The sequence below is a fragment of the Copadichromis virginalis genome, linkage group LG13, assembly GCF_057382275.1.
Source record: "Copadichromis virginalis isolate Kocher_CV1m ecotype Utaka linkage group LG13, C_Virginalis_male_GT1.1, whole genome shotgun sequence".
Lineage (NCBI taxonomy): Eukaryota > Metazoa > Chordata > Actinopteri > Cichliformes > Cichlidae > Copadichromis > Copadichromis virginalis.
This window is the reverse complement of record NC_140630.1, coordinates 22,561,803-22,574,935: the sequence shown is the minus strand read 5'-3', so window position 1 is coordinate 22,574,935 and position 13,133 is coordinate 22,561,803. Positions and strand designations below refer to the sequence as shown.

Genomic DNA, 13,133 nt, shown 5'->3' with positions numbered 1-13,133 from the left:
GGCCTCCAGTTCCCCTCCAGCTTATTCTCACCTTCTCCCTTCATGCTGCTTTTGCAGCACATGCTTGTCTCTTGGTGTCTCCACCTCTGTCAGCTCCTCTCCTTATTCTCATTCTCTCGTTCTGGATAGCACTGTTGCTCCTTTCAGCCTTCCTACCTGCGTGAGCAGAGAATTTCTTTCTTTCCCTTTTCTCCTCTGCTCTGTATCGCAGCCTCTCCAGAGCCCCTGGTAAATGATGCATGGTAGACTCATGGCCGCTGAGCAATCATTAGTGAGGTGGCACGGGTGAACGGAACCGATGGATGATGAAGAGAGAGGGACGGAGGGAGAAGCAGAGGACAGCAAAAGTCACGCTTCCACCCTCAGGCGCATATCGTCACAAACCTAGAAGTTGTTTGTGTAAAACACTAGTCGGTGGCATTTCTTATGCCAGTGGTCATTAATCTACACACAAAAACACACACACCCCAACAAGTACACAAGTACATACAGAAGTGGAGCCATAATGTTGCTCTCACAGATGAAACCCTGACTTACAGTGTCCTAAAGCCCTGTGCTACCATAAAAAAAAAACAAGCCTGGACTCGACTGGCATAGAATGTGCTGAGCAGCCAATATTATGAAGTGTACATAATGCTTCCCTCATGAAATATCCTCACTCAACAATGCCCTCATGCCCCTCATCATAAACAAAATTTGGGTTTATAGTTCATATCAGGGCTAATAAACTGAGACATTACCTGACAATGGTCCACAGTGGGTAAGAAACTCCTACATGGAGGCAGGATTCAGCGTAGAGGAAGAGCATTTTCCCCTCTGATCAATCAAAAAAATGTATTGTGTTTCGAACAACATAACAATAATACTGCGGTTTCTAATCGCAGATGATTTGATTGTGAGCTTGATAGCTGCCAGTGTCTCTGCTTCCAACAGATGTTATGTTTAATTAGTGTTCACACCTACTCTTCACCAGAGCGCAGAACCGCCTCGTAGTAACACAGCATACGCACGCATCTATTTTATTCCTCTGATTCTAATAGTGTAGCTGACACTGTATAAACTTGTGTTTTCAATTGTTTCCCCCCCTTTTTTTTTTTGTCTGAAATCACTCTTTACACAGCACCTATTTTACACTTTCACAAAAGAGAAAGCACAAGTGTGAAGGACTGCCTCTAGGTGAGCTAATTTTGCAATCTGGCATTCAAACTGGGATGCTTGATGGGACCAAGGCATTACAAGCAGAACCTATTTTGGTCGCTCGTTTCCTGTGACATGTTCTTTGTGTGTGTGTGAGTAAGGCCGATGGATGATGTGAAATATGAACCCACCTGAAAAGGATCTGTAGCAGGTGAGATTGATGTTTTGACGATCCATACCTCTCAGTGTGCATCACTCACTTTCTAACACATGATCCCTCAGCTGCGCACATTACAGCTACATCCTTTATCTTAACATAGTGGCGATATGAATCAGTTGTAATCTCCTCAGAGACTTGTTTCTCTTTCTACGCTCCTGCCCAAGTATTCGGCACAAACGATCTTGTTGCTCCTCGGTCTGCTGTTTACTAATGATTCCCGTGCACGGCTGAGAGGAGAGCTCAATCTGATGGTGGCCATTAGAGAATAAGATGAGCATTACGCTTTCTAGCTTTCCTGAATATCAACATAGAGTTTTGACAGCAAGGTTCAAGTCATGAATTTAACAGTGCAATTATACCGAACGCGGGATATTTGTGGCTGATGAATTTTCTACTTACAAATATTTATTTTATGCAGTTCTGTGAGGAGATACATTTAAATCAGCTTTTCCAAGTTTGGATGAACTTACAAAAAAAAAGTTTGGAATTCATTAGGCGGTTACAGAACTGACCTTTCAGGGTATAAAAACCTTTTTTCATTTGTTTGTCAAGTTGCTATTTCTGTATAGCACGGCAGAGTTGGATATATATTAAGAGCAGCTTGCGGACAGATTCTCTCATTTTCTATACTGTTCTGTCACCTTTAATTTCATTAACTTTTTTTCCTCGCCCAGAAGCAAAGTGAGAGCTGAGTTTCTAGGGCAACAATCAGTGTAATTGTCCAAAGTCTGACACATGCAATCTGCTAAAAGCCCTCAAGCCGAAAAGGCCCAGGTGTACCCAGGGATTACAAAGGTGGAGGACAGGTGAAGTCGATGCACACTGACAGTGACACGTGCACACGGGCGCATTCATTCTGTCTTACTCTGAAGCACACATACTCGCGGACAGGAGCGGGCATACAGCATACAGCATGCCAGCATACGCCGACACATCGGCAAAACTCCAGCATCACATGCCATTGTGTACAGCACATACTGGTTGGTTTTATTAGACTTCTTAAAAATCTTGAACAAAGACATGTGTGGGAAATGCCCTACATTTAGAGTCATATGTATGTAGATGTAAAGAAATATTATTTTTAGTGAGTACTTGAAATTAAAACTTTAATATAAAATTACTGCACAGAGGCTCTAGCTCCCCTGTAACCCTGAACTGCATAAGAAGTTAAGAAATTGGATGGATGGATGGATTACTGTACAGTGTACTGTATAATGTATTATTCATGATTTAAAAAGCATTTAATGTTCAGCTTGTGGAAATGCATAATCTATTCATATGTCCCATATATTGCATATTTTTATGTGCCCCATTTGTGCAAAATGTTTTGAATGAGATTATTAATATGCAAACTACATCCAACTCCAGCTGTCAAATAAATGTAGGGGGGGTAAAAAAAAGTGTGCAATTTAACAATCAAGCAAATATGTGTCCAATACGCAATATAAATATTAATCAAAACTCAAATAATTAAAGTGTTGAAGAAATGCACACACAAACTATCCACCACCGATCTAGAAGAACTAGGACATTGCTTCCTGAAATGACAGAGGACACCATCCTGGAAATACCGCAAGAAAAATGTGTGATCATTCCCCAAGCCAAGCTCTAATGATGGGTATTATTCATTTTTCCACAGACACTGTGTATCCGGTCAGCAGAAAGTCTACAGACTGGCTGCTTTATTTTCCCTTATTCACTGCTACCCAAATCTATTAAACACGTTCTCCTCTGGCCTGCAAGAAATAATTAGTCTACTGGATAGGTCAACTTAATCATTCCTGAAAATAATATTCAATTATCTCCACAGCAACTTCTAGAGCATGCCTCCTATTTTTAGACCCCCCCCCTCTGTTTTACAGAGATAGGCAGTTTGATCCTTTTTATGTCAGTCCTACAACGCAAAGCAACAGAGAGTCAGTGGTGCTAAAAAGTCCTCGGAGGATAACCTATTATGCCTTAATAATAGCCTAGCTTCATATTGTCTCCTCTTCTCTGCCGTTTACAGCATATCAGTTCCATCCTACCTGATTATGGCTCTCCATTTCCCGAGCTTTCTTCTCCAGTTTTCCACTGGATGCCCTTGACTTATATCTTCAATTAGTCTTAGCAAAGGGCAAAACAAAATAATATGTTATGGCAAGTTCAACTTTATCATCACTGCAGTAATAATTGGAGGAAAAGGAAGCGAGGGCAAATTGTCTAATTAGAGTTTGCAAAGCGCTAACATCCGGCATAACCTCATCAAGGTGGATGGGCCATGAAAACTGTCAAATGAGCTCCTCACCGCAAAGTGCGAGTGCGAGTTGCCGCTAAAGCGATCTGAAAATTAAAGGTCACTGTGTCATTCAAATATACTGTATATATCCATAATGCAGCACATATAGCTGTTATGTGATAGGACCAGGCAAGTGAAGAAACACTAGAGAAACACAATCAGAAGCTAGAGCATGCACGGGCATGTAAACAGAAGATGCATTTGCAGCTCCACGATCAAGATCTGCCTCAAACACAACCTGCAAAATCCATTTCACGCCCAACCTCTCCTGCTCTATCAGCAGCTCTCTCTCTCTCTCTCTCCATCTCTGTCTGTGTCACTCTCATCCTACCTCTCTCATTCTCACTCTCTCACCAGTCACAGTAAAGACACGGAGAATAAATAAATAATCCAGAGTGTACTCTGTGCTTATGAAACAGCATAATTGTCATCAGAGGAAGGAGGCATTGGGAGTCATCACTTGTCCAGATGGATTATGACCTTTGAAGTTGGATTTGAGCAAAGTACAGCAATGCTGTTCTGCTGCCAGCTACTGTCACATCTCAGAGAATGGCCTCGCGCTGGGCTCAGCGGCATATTGGCTCTCTGTCTGTCTCACCCCGTGCTTAAAACTCCGGGCTTTACTCTGAAACTCTTATGTATCTTATTTATTCTTCAGCATTTTACATTTACGTATGTCTAATCTCAAGGTACGAGTCATGCTGGGATAAGCCTTCCCCTCAGTGAACATCAACGTGAGTCAGTACAGAGGGAATGAACATTAGCCACGAGCCAGACAGCAATACTGCTCACAGAGAGTGACGTTGAAGAAAGGCACAAAGTAATAATCTGTGACATTTTTAGAAAAAAAACATAATAATACATTTCTGCTTTTATTCACCAAACCATACAATAGGCAGGTGACACAAGAAGGAAACACATTCAGTTTGCAGAACAGCATCAGCCACTCTCAAATACAGCAGAATATCTTGTGCGCTTCCAAAAGATTGTCTCTTAAGATGCTTCTGTTGAGCCCTAATTTCCCATTAGTGCTCAACTGTACTGAAATCTAGTGATTGTGAAGGCCACATAACATAATCAAACTGCTGAACGAGCCTTCATGCACTTATTTATTCTGGATTTCCATTTAATTTGTCCTCTGCATCATGTGACCTGTTAGTGAAAATAAACGTTCTAAAATCCAACGCTGTGGAGCTTTGTCACCAATAAAATCTCATGGGCAGGAGAAACAAACATGCAATTAAGACTGAAAACACAGAAGGAGGAGAAGGTAAAACTCCAGCCAGGTAAGGCCTTAAATTGGCAGGTGACCCCTAGAAAGGTAACTATACTAAAAATGAAATAATGCCTCAGATGATGGAAAGCTGAAGTTTTTAGTTGTACCTATTTGCTCAGTCACTGCTTTACAAGAATAATCAACAATAAAACACACAGTTTTAATGTCCAAGAAATGCACTTATCGACGCCACTCGGTCGTACAGAAAGCGACTTTTACACAGTCGTGTACCGCAGAAGACCCGGTCAGCTCTCGTCCTGGCCGCAGATGGTCTCATTTATGAAAGGGTGCTCTCTTGTGGACGCCGAGAGTAAAGAGTAAAATATGACCCATGGATGCCGAAAGAGAGGATTGACGAGAACTAATCTACACATGAGCCAAAGACTGCTGCTGCAGGAACATTTTCATGGACAGCAACAGGAAAGGAGACTGTGAGCTGTTCAATTTTCAGAGTAAACATAGATAGATAGATAGATAGATAGATAGATAGATAGATAGATAGATAGATAGATAGATAGATAGATAGATAGATAGATAGATAGATAGATAGATAGATAGATAGATGTGAGTAAACTCACAAGCTCAACCTCATTTTGTAGCAGAAGGACTCCTGCTGAATCCAGAGCTGATCCGTGTTTTCTATCTCTCCCCTCGCATCTATTTCCTCCTTGCTTGCCACTACTTTACCTTCACTTGTTCAGCCTTCATTCTGAGAGGAGGAGGAGGATAATATGTGATTGGCCGGGCTGGGACTGGTAGTCCGGAGGCTGGCATTGTGAAGCTGGCGCTGATCCCCGTGCTCATGTTTACACCTTGCGGACGGGGACGAGACAAGACACCCAGGGGCCCAGCACAAACTCGGGAGTTCGGACTTTGGTGTTGGCGGTTACCTGACAGAATTACCTACCCCCGTGCTACTTTGTGTTTTGGGTTTTTTTTTCTCCTCCCAGACTCTGTCGTTTAATTTGACATCTTCGTTTAGCGATGCGTCAAACTTTTCGGTGACTCTCGCAGCACCTCTGCGCTCACGGCTCCCAAAATAGTGGAGCTGGCAATGAAGTCTACCAGGAATAGTCACGATGAATCGTTTCTTTATTTGAGCAGAGCTTGACATCCGCGGACCTCTTCAAACTTTAATTACGCATGGAAATTACGCCCTTTCAACCTCTCCCAGACGTTCTCGAGCTGCTCGGTGATGGATGTGATTTGAGCCCTTTGGCGTTTGCGTCAACAGTCAGGAGTCAAGTATTTACAAAAACAGCGGTTTCTAACTCAATTACTGGAGTCGCTGGTGTGTGACTCTTCCCCGCGCAACCATTCTGGGGGTAAAGACTTTTCCGGACAAAAAGCCACTCGGTGTATTAAAAGCTCCGCAGGTTACACTGCGTGGACGATCCGGGACATTTCACGACGGCTGGACGGGAAAGATGCGCTCTGTGCGGATGCAGCGTGGCCAAGGTCTCGGTCCTCTGGTTCTTCTCCTCCTGCTTGGGGGGTTTGCCGTGTCCGCTACTGGTAAGTGAAATTAAAGATCAGTTTGTACTGTAATAACTGTGACAGCGCGCTCAGCTGTGTTCACACACACGCGCACGCACGCACACAACGTGTTTTTAAATTAGTTTAAAACAACTTAAATGAAAAAACTGAAGATTGTTTAAACTTTATGCGTTTTACTAAAAGTGTCTAACTTCAAAGTTTGCTTCAGACCCCAGCTACTGGTCTATGGGATTTTTTTAAATTTTATTTTTGTTTAATGTGTGAGCTGTGCAGGGGTCTGAGATCACCTGCTGACGAGGACTTTTTTATTCACAGCATAGCGTTCAGTCTTACAGTAGACCTGAGCTCAGAGCTCTTCTTTCTTCTTGGAGCGGAAAAATCAAACTCCCCTGGTGCGCAGGGAGTAATTAAGGTTTTGCTCCATGCCTTCTTGGCCTCTCCAAAAAGAAAAAGCAAAGCCCCGTGAAAAGTAAGACAGAACACTTGTAGTGCTTCAGGGGGAAGAGATTCCTTCTTTATTTCTTTATTCTCTTTGCAAGATATAGCGGCTAAATTTAGTGGCCCTTGTTTCAAGCCTGGGTATGCCAGTTGTTTTTGAAATGCTAAACTTGTCCTCATAAACGTTTTATACCTTTTTAATTATTATTTTATTAGACAACCTTTTGCAGAGTGAAGAGCACAGGCTTTGATTGCGGCAGAGCAGACTTTTATCAGTGGATTTCTCAGTGTTAATGCCATCAAAGACTGCAGCCAGCTTTCATGGAGATGAAATTTCTTGGCAGGCAGGACAGGTCAGTGCTGGTGAGCTGATGGGACAGGACCTGAACACCGAGGGGACACTTCACATCTCTAGTGTTAGATTAATGATTCCTTTCAGTGAAGCCGAGTGGTAGGAGATTCTGAAGGATTCCTCAGCACCCACTGTCAGATCAGATTGAAATACAAGGCAGAAATCTGAGGGTTTAGTGGATTGTGGATTAAGCTCTTTTACAGTAGGCTAAAAATAAAAAAGAACAACGCGGACAACAATGCGTGCAGATTCTGTATAGTTTTTTTTTGCTAAAAAACCTCTTCAGTGAGTAAATAAGACCCTCCCGGGAAGAACTCAGATTTTTAACTTGATGGCAACAGTAATCTTTTGGAAGATACACTGACTGTCTGCCAAGAATGTGACCATTTATTTGAATGCCAATAAGACCCCCACCCACCCTCCCACTCATACCATACCTCCCAAGGTCCTCATGTGTGTGTGTTATTCCCTGAACAGGCAGAGCAGAAAAGCAGCTTACGTTTATTAAAATTGCGGACTGTTCTGAAATCCTTGCATGAGAAATGAGAAATGTCGATATAAACAGTTGAGGACTGCAATGAGGTCCTGTTAGGGGAGCAGAACCAAGAGGAGGGGGACACCAGGGGACAATAGCACAGTGTGCCCCAGTAAAGTTTCTGTCTGGGAGAAAGGAAAGCAGGGATATATTTAGGGAAAGCATGATTGAACAGACAGATTGCATTTATCTTCTCTCCTATTGTGTTTAAACCTTACCTCTGCCCACCCCCCCCCCCCCCCCCCCCGATCCCTCATGTCTCTGTTTTATGCCTGTATCGTGGATGTGCTGAGCTCACATTTCTGCTGTGGTGCTCTTCTTTCTGTGTTGACATATACATTAATTACCAAGCCTGCCAGGAAAACTTGTCTGGAGTAACTAGCCTGCTGTCCAGCGCCTCTCTTGATGTGTCTTATTATTAATGATTTTAGCACAATTACAAAAAAACCCCAACTGACATACGTGAGGTGTGTTTCGAGCACAGTTTGTGACCCAGAGATGACCAGATGTCCAGTAAGTCCACATGAAGCCACTGTGCAGACTGGGAGGTCAAGAAAGGAGAAGAGTGTGTAAGGCTAGGGAAGTAGCAAAGGGGCAGTCAAGTGTTCGGAGTTAGCAAGCGTGGCATGTCAGACACTCCCATAGAGGACGCGATGAATAGTGACACTCTCACAAAAAGTGCTGTCTCATTTGTGTTAAGTGTGGGAGTCTTCCTGTCTGGAATGACAGTGCAGTCGCTCCAAGAAGAGTCACATTCTTTGAAATTATATGTGAGCTTGTAAAGTACATTTTTTTGGTGGGGAGGGTTTGCCCTGTTTTACAAAGTGGCCAGAAAAATCCTGTAATTCTCTGACATTTCCGTTGTGAGATTTAGACACATGGAAAGAAAGGAATGTGACAACAAAGCTAATGTCAAACAAACACCAAAGTAGATTTGGCTTCAAAGACGCTCAACAGATTGAGATGTCAGATTAGATTAAAGAGTCTCTGAAACATGTAGTCATAACAAGAGTGCTGCCAGGCTGTTGCATCTGCAGAGATCTGGACAGGTGGTTGGGCACCGTGATAAATAAACAGACAGACAGCTCTCTTCGAGCCAGGCCACGGGCCAGCTCCACCGGCGTCCGCTGCTCCCAGACCAGATCAGGCCCCATTCTGGCCCCAGGCAGTGCATTAGTTTTACGGCCGTGGGGCGGCAGGGGATCGGTTCGCTGGCCAGCCACTGGCCTCCCTGCTGTATTATTCATACGTGCAAAGTGGTCTTTGTTAATATTTAAAATGTGCTTATGATGCTCAAATTTTTTGACATCAGAGACGGCAGGGGAGAGGGAGAGAGAAGTGGGAGGAGAACGGCTGCTCCTCTCCTATTGGCGTAAGTGACCCGGATGGCTCCGGGAGGTAGTGAAGGATTTTAGGGCACCGGCAGTGCATTTATAGACTGGACGAGAGCGGTGCAGTTCGAGCAAGTGTGCCAATTGCAGCTGGGAGCTGTTGACGATGATGCGTGTGAACCAAACCGGAGAGAGGTTACGCGGGGTAATGTTGTCCATTTGAAAGCGATGAGGGGAAAAACAGAAAGGAGAAATGGAAGAGAAATGGATCTGTGAGAGGCACATTGAGACAGATTGATCTCAGGGCATGCCTTTTAAATATCCTTTATGAGAAAAGAGTGAAGACGAAAAATTCCATAGCAGTGGAATTCAAGCATCATTACACCTCTGGCACAGGCCAGATAATGAGGTGGTGGAGTGGGGGCTGACATCGGTGGAGAAGGCTGGCAGGGAAAGCAAGCAAGGAAACGCTTTGAGTTAGCAAAGCAACACAAGAAACAGCGGTTAAGAAAGAAGGATATTGTCAGGGAGGGTGGTGGAGGATTGAAAGTGGAAAGAGACACACAAATCCACTACGGGGATGTTTTTATTAAGGCTCTTATCGATGGAGAGAGCACACAGTATTAAGAGTAGACATGTTTAATGCTTTGCCAATACTGCGCATGTTAGACCAGACCATAAATCTGCAGCAAGCAGCAAGAGTTCTGTAGGAGGGCAAAACAGCAAGGTAAATGGAGAAGGGAGCTGACTATGAAGAATGTAAAGAGAAATTAGTAGCAGGAGAAAGTTTGGAGCACAGACTGGCTGTCTTGAGACGAATATGGTTTCAAGAACAGGTCATTATTTCTGCAAATACAATGTGCTCTCAGTGTATTTCGAAGTCTGTGGTAATAACGCTTTAATCAATATCGCTGAGCCTTCACCAACTTCTTCAATCTGTGCGCTATTTAGGAAAGCTCACCAATATAGTGTAATTATCACGAGCTGAAGGTATTTAAATGTATCATGTATTGTCCTTGTGGATCCTGGTTTTGAAACGTCCTGTTTATCTCACAGCAGATGGTGCCTCCTACCTGTTTGCCTCCATATAAAAGCGCGGTGAAATACGGGAATGTTTCATTTAATTCAAACATTTGAGGTTTCAAATCTGAAAAAAAATTGTTTTTGAACAACCTGCTCATTGCAAGGGCTCAGAAAATAATGAGTAAAGTTGAATTTTATTTTGTCAAAAAGTATATAAAATAGTTTGTCTCAGTATAGATGTTGGAGTGAAACAGGAGGATGGATGGATGGAGAAACTGGGGGTGGATAGTTTTGGTGGCAGATGGGAGCTGAGTTGCTGTTCTGCCTGCAGGACAGGGTACCCCCTGCTCTTCCATCCTGGCCTGTGGGGGGAGATGGGTGGAGCGGACAGGGAAACAGGAAGAAAACCTCTGTGGGGTTCCATTGTGCTTTAGATGAATAGGAGTCTCCAGAAAGCCTTTTCTGCCCCTTTGTGTGGGGTAAAAGGGGACAGCAAAAGAACACACACACACACACACACACACACTTTTATTCCCAACTTCAACAGAAGCTATAGATGCATGTAAGTGGCTTTAGAGGTGTGCGTTGTGCATGGAAAGTGTAACACACCTACTTGTTTTATTTTATTTTTTTATTATTATTTTCCCTTCAGTTGATGCACTGAGACGTGCTCACTGACTTCAAAAAAGAGAGCAACCCACCCACCCACGCACTCACACCCACACACACGCACCCGTTTAATGCAACACAGACGCACATCCTCTAAATGATAAAGAGGCGCCGTTTTTTGTTTTGGTATTTTTTGCGTGTCATACTGAAAGACATGCAAGGTCACTTGGGAGGAGTGAGTGAGTTAGTGGAGGAATTTTCATTTAAGATCTCAGCAGCACTCTGAGAGTCGTGACCAATAGGATCAGGATTCACGACGGGAGGTCAGTCCTGATCCAGAGGAAACCCCCCCCCCCCCACACACACACAGAGCGGTTGCTCTGAGGTCCATAGATCAGAGGCAGAGTGAGCATTTGATTGGCTGTGCTTTTTTTCCAGGACTCTGCATGTGCTCTTAAATAGAGGTTTTTTTTTTCCAGCCCATGTAGATTCCTCCTCATCTTCTTAGCAGAGGCTGTTTTGTTTTCTAAACGCAGTTGAGCCAAGTCCACTCAGGGCTTAGACCACAGCCAATCTGTTAATGCTTGTGTTTGTGTCTGTTTGTATCAGTGTGTGTCATGTGGGCTTGGCTAACTGGAGGGAGAAAAAAAATCTGCTTAAAGTGTGTTACTAATACACTTTCCATCCTTAGAGGAAATGTGCTGCATTACAGAGGCGATGGAGTTTGTGTTAGTTTCTTAAATGAATTTGGCGTACGGATCTACATTCCTTCACACCGTCATTAATAACTGCTATCACTTGTCCCCATTTCCCCTTTCTCTTCCCTCCGTTTCTTGATAGTCTCATCAGGCGTATTTATAGGTTTATAGTCTCACATATACCAACCTCTGTCATCCATATCTCTCTCACTCCATCATTTTTTTTTCTTTTTTGTAGCCAGCTTTCTGCCAGAGTTTGGGAATTGCTCTTTAGAAGGCAGTGTGAAAAATCCCATTTCTTTGAGTGTAACGCTTATTAGGGTCCCATCTGCCCTCGAGGTACTTATGAATGTGGGGGGTGTTTGAGTTGTCGAGGGTGGGTGAAAGAGGGGAGCGAGGGGAGCTTTGTCATGCCTATGTGTAAGTGGATGTGAGTGCCACTGGGGGCTTGTGCGAAGTAGGAAGGGGCTCTTAACACTGCAGAGCACACACACCGAGCAGCTGGTGTGTCTAAAGTAAGGGGATGACACATAGACCTCCCCGGGGAGATGGGCGTATTTGAGCGTACGTGTGCATATCTCCGGATGAGAAAGGGAACGGAAATGATCCTGCGTCCTTCTGCTTGCATGGCGCTCAGCTAGGCAACAGCAGGACTCAAACTTACTTTTTTTTCTTCCTCCCTGATTTAAATCAAGGCAAATGATGCTTAATGAGTGTATTTGTGACTGTGTAGTGGGGGGGGAGGAGGGGAGGCTTGATGGATTTTGTGTGATTGGCTGCATGTCAGCAGTGTGCTGCTGTTATTTAACATAGCGGCTGTTGCGGAGTTAAAGCATCATGTTTGTCTCTTAAGCCCATTGCCTCTGTCAGTAATGAGGCTGTGATTGGCTTCCTAACCGCAGGTCAACAGGGGTGCACCCAGACATCCATTGTGCTTTCCCTTTACCTCCTTTTTGTCTTTTCTTTGCCCGTCTCTTCATTTCTCTTCTTCACTGCTCTCTTCTATCTCAGATTTTTCTTCTCCGTCCATTTCTTTGCTATCCTCTCCTTCCTTGCGTTGGATCTTTCGAGTCCATGTTAAAGGGAAAGGTCTGCCATGCAAAATCTATCTTCAGCCTTTAAAGATATGCAGGCGCACACAAACAGCCACAGTAGCTGCAGTAATCCCCGTTTCTGCTTTGACACTCTTGGATTGCAACCATAGCAAAGAGAAGAGTGAAAGAATGAGATCTGGCCTCATCCACCCTTTAATTCCTCCACATGTCTCCAGCTCCAGGACTTAATTCTTACTTCTCCTCTAGAGGCTTTGACTGAGAGCCTCCAATACACAGTAAAGATTCTGTTCTCGCCTTGGATGCAGGTCTTAATCAAGCACTGACAGGCACATCTTGGCTCGGTTTGTGTGTCTGGCGTGGGTGTGCGTATGTGCGAAAGGGTGCACAGACGATGGGAAAGCGACTGTATTACTTAGGTATTACTCCCTTTTCTGCATGGATCACAGTGGGGTCACACTCCTCGGTTTCAATCAGCGCACAGCTCGTGCACAGACTCATCTCTCTTGTTCTGGCAGCCGTTCTGATTGCACAGGAGGAAACCTGGTTTATTCTCCCGGTGCGTTCACCGCGCCAGGTGTTATGCGACGCATGCTACAAAACGCTACCAGGCATAAGCCGGCGAAGAGTTAGGAATCGTTTTAAACGGGTGCCATGTGCGAAGTGGAGGGACGAGCGCTGATCTAA

General features: G+C 44.1%; 1 protein-coding gene across 4 annotated transcripts in view; it reads left to right on the top strand.

Moving 5' to 3' along the window:
- The first annotated feature begins 5,483 nt into the window (after positions 1–5,483).
- Positions 5,484–13,133, top strand: part of unc5b (unc-5 netrin receptor B) — a 54,131-nt gene continuing 46,481 nt past the window's right edge. For all 4 annotated transcript variants that reach the window (XM_085478056.1, XM_085478055.1, XM_085478057.1 and 1 more), the window contains exon 1: positions 5,484–6,426. In XM_085478056.1, coding sequence (XP_085334182.1) covers positions 6,339–6,426 — 88 coding nt within the window. In that variant the 5' untranslated portion in view covers positions 5,484–6,338. The remainder of the gene's footprint in view (positions 6,427–13,133) is intronic.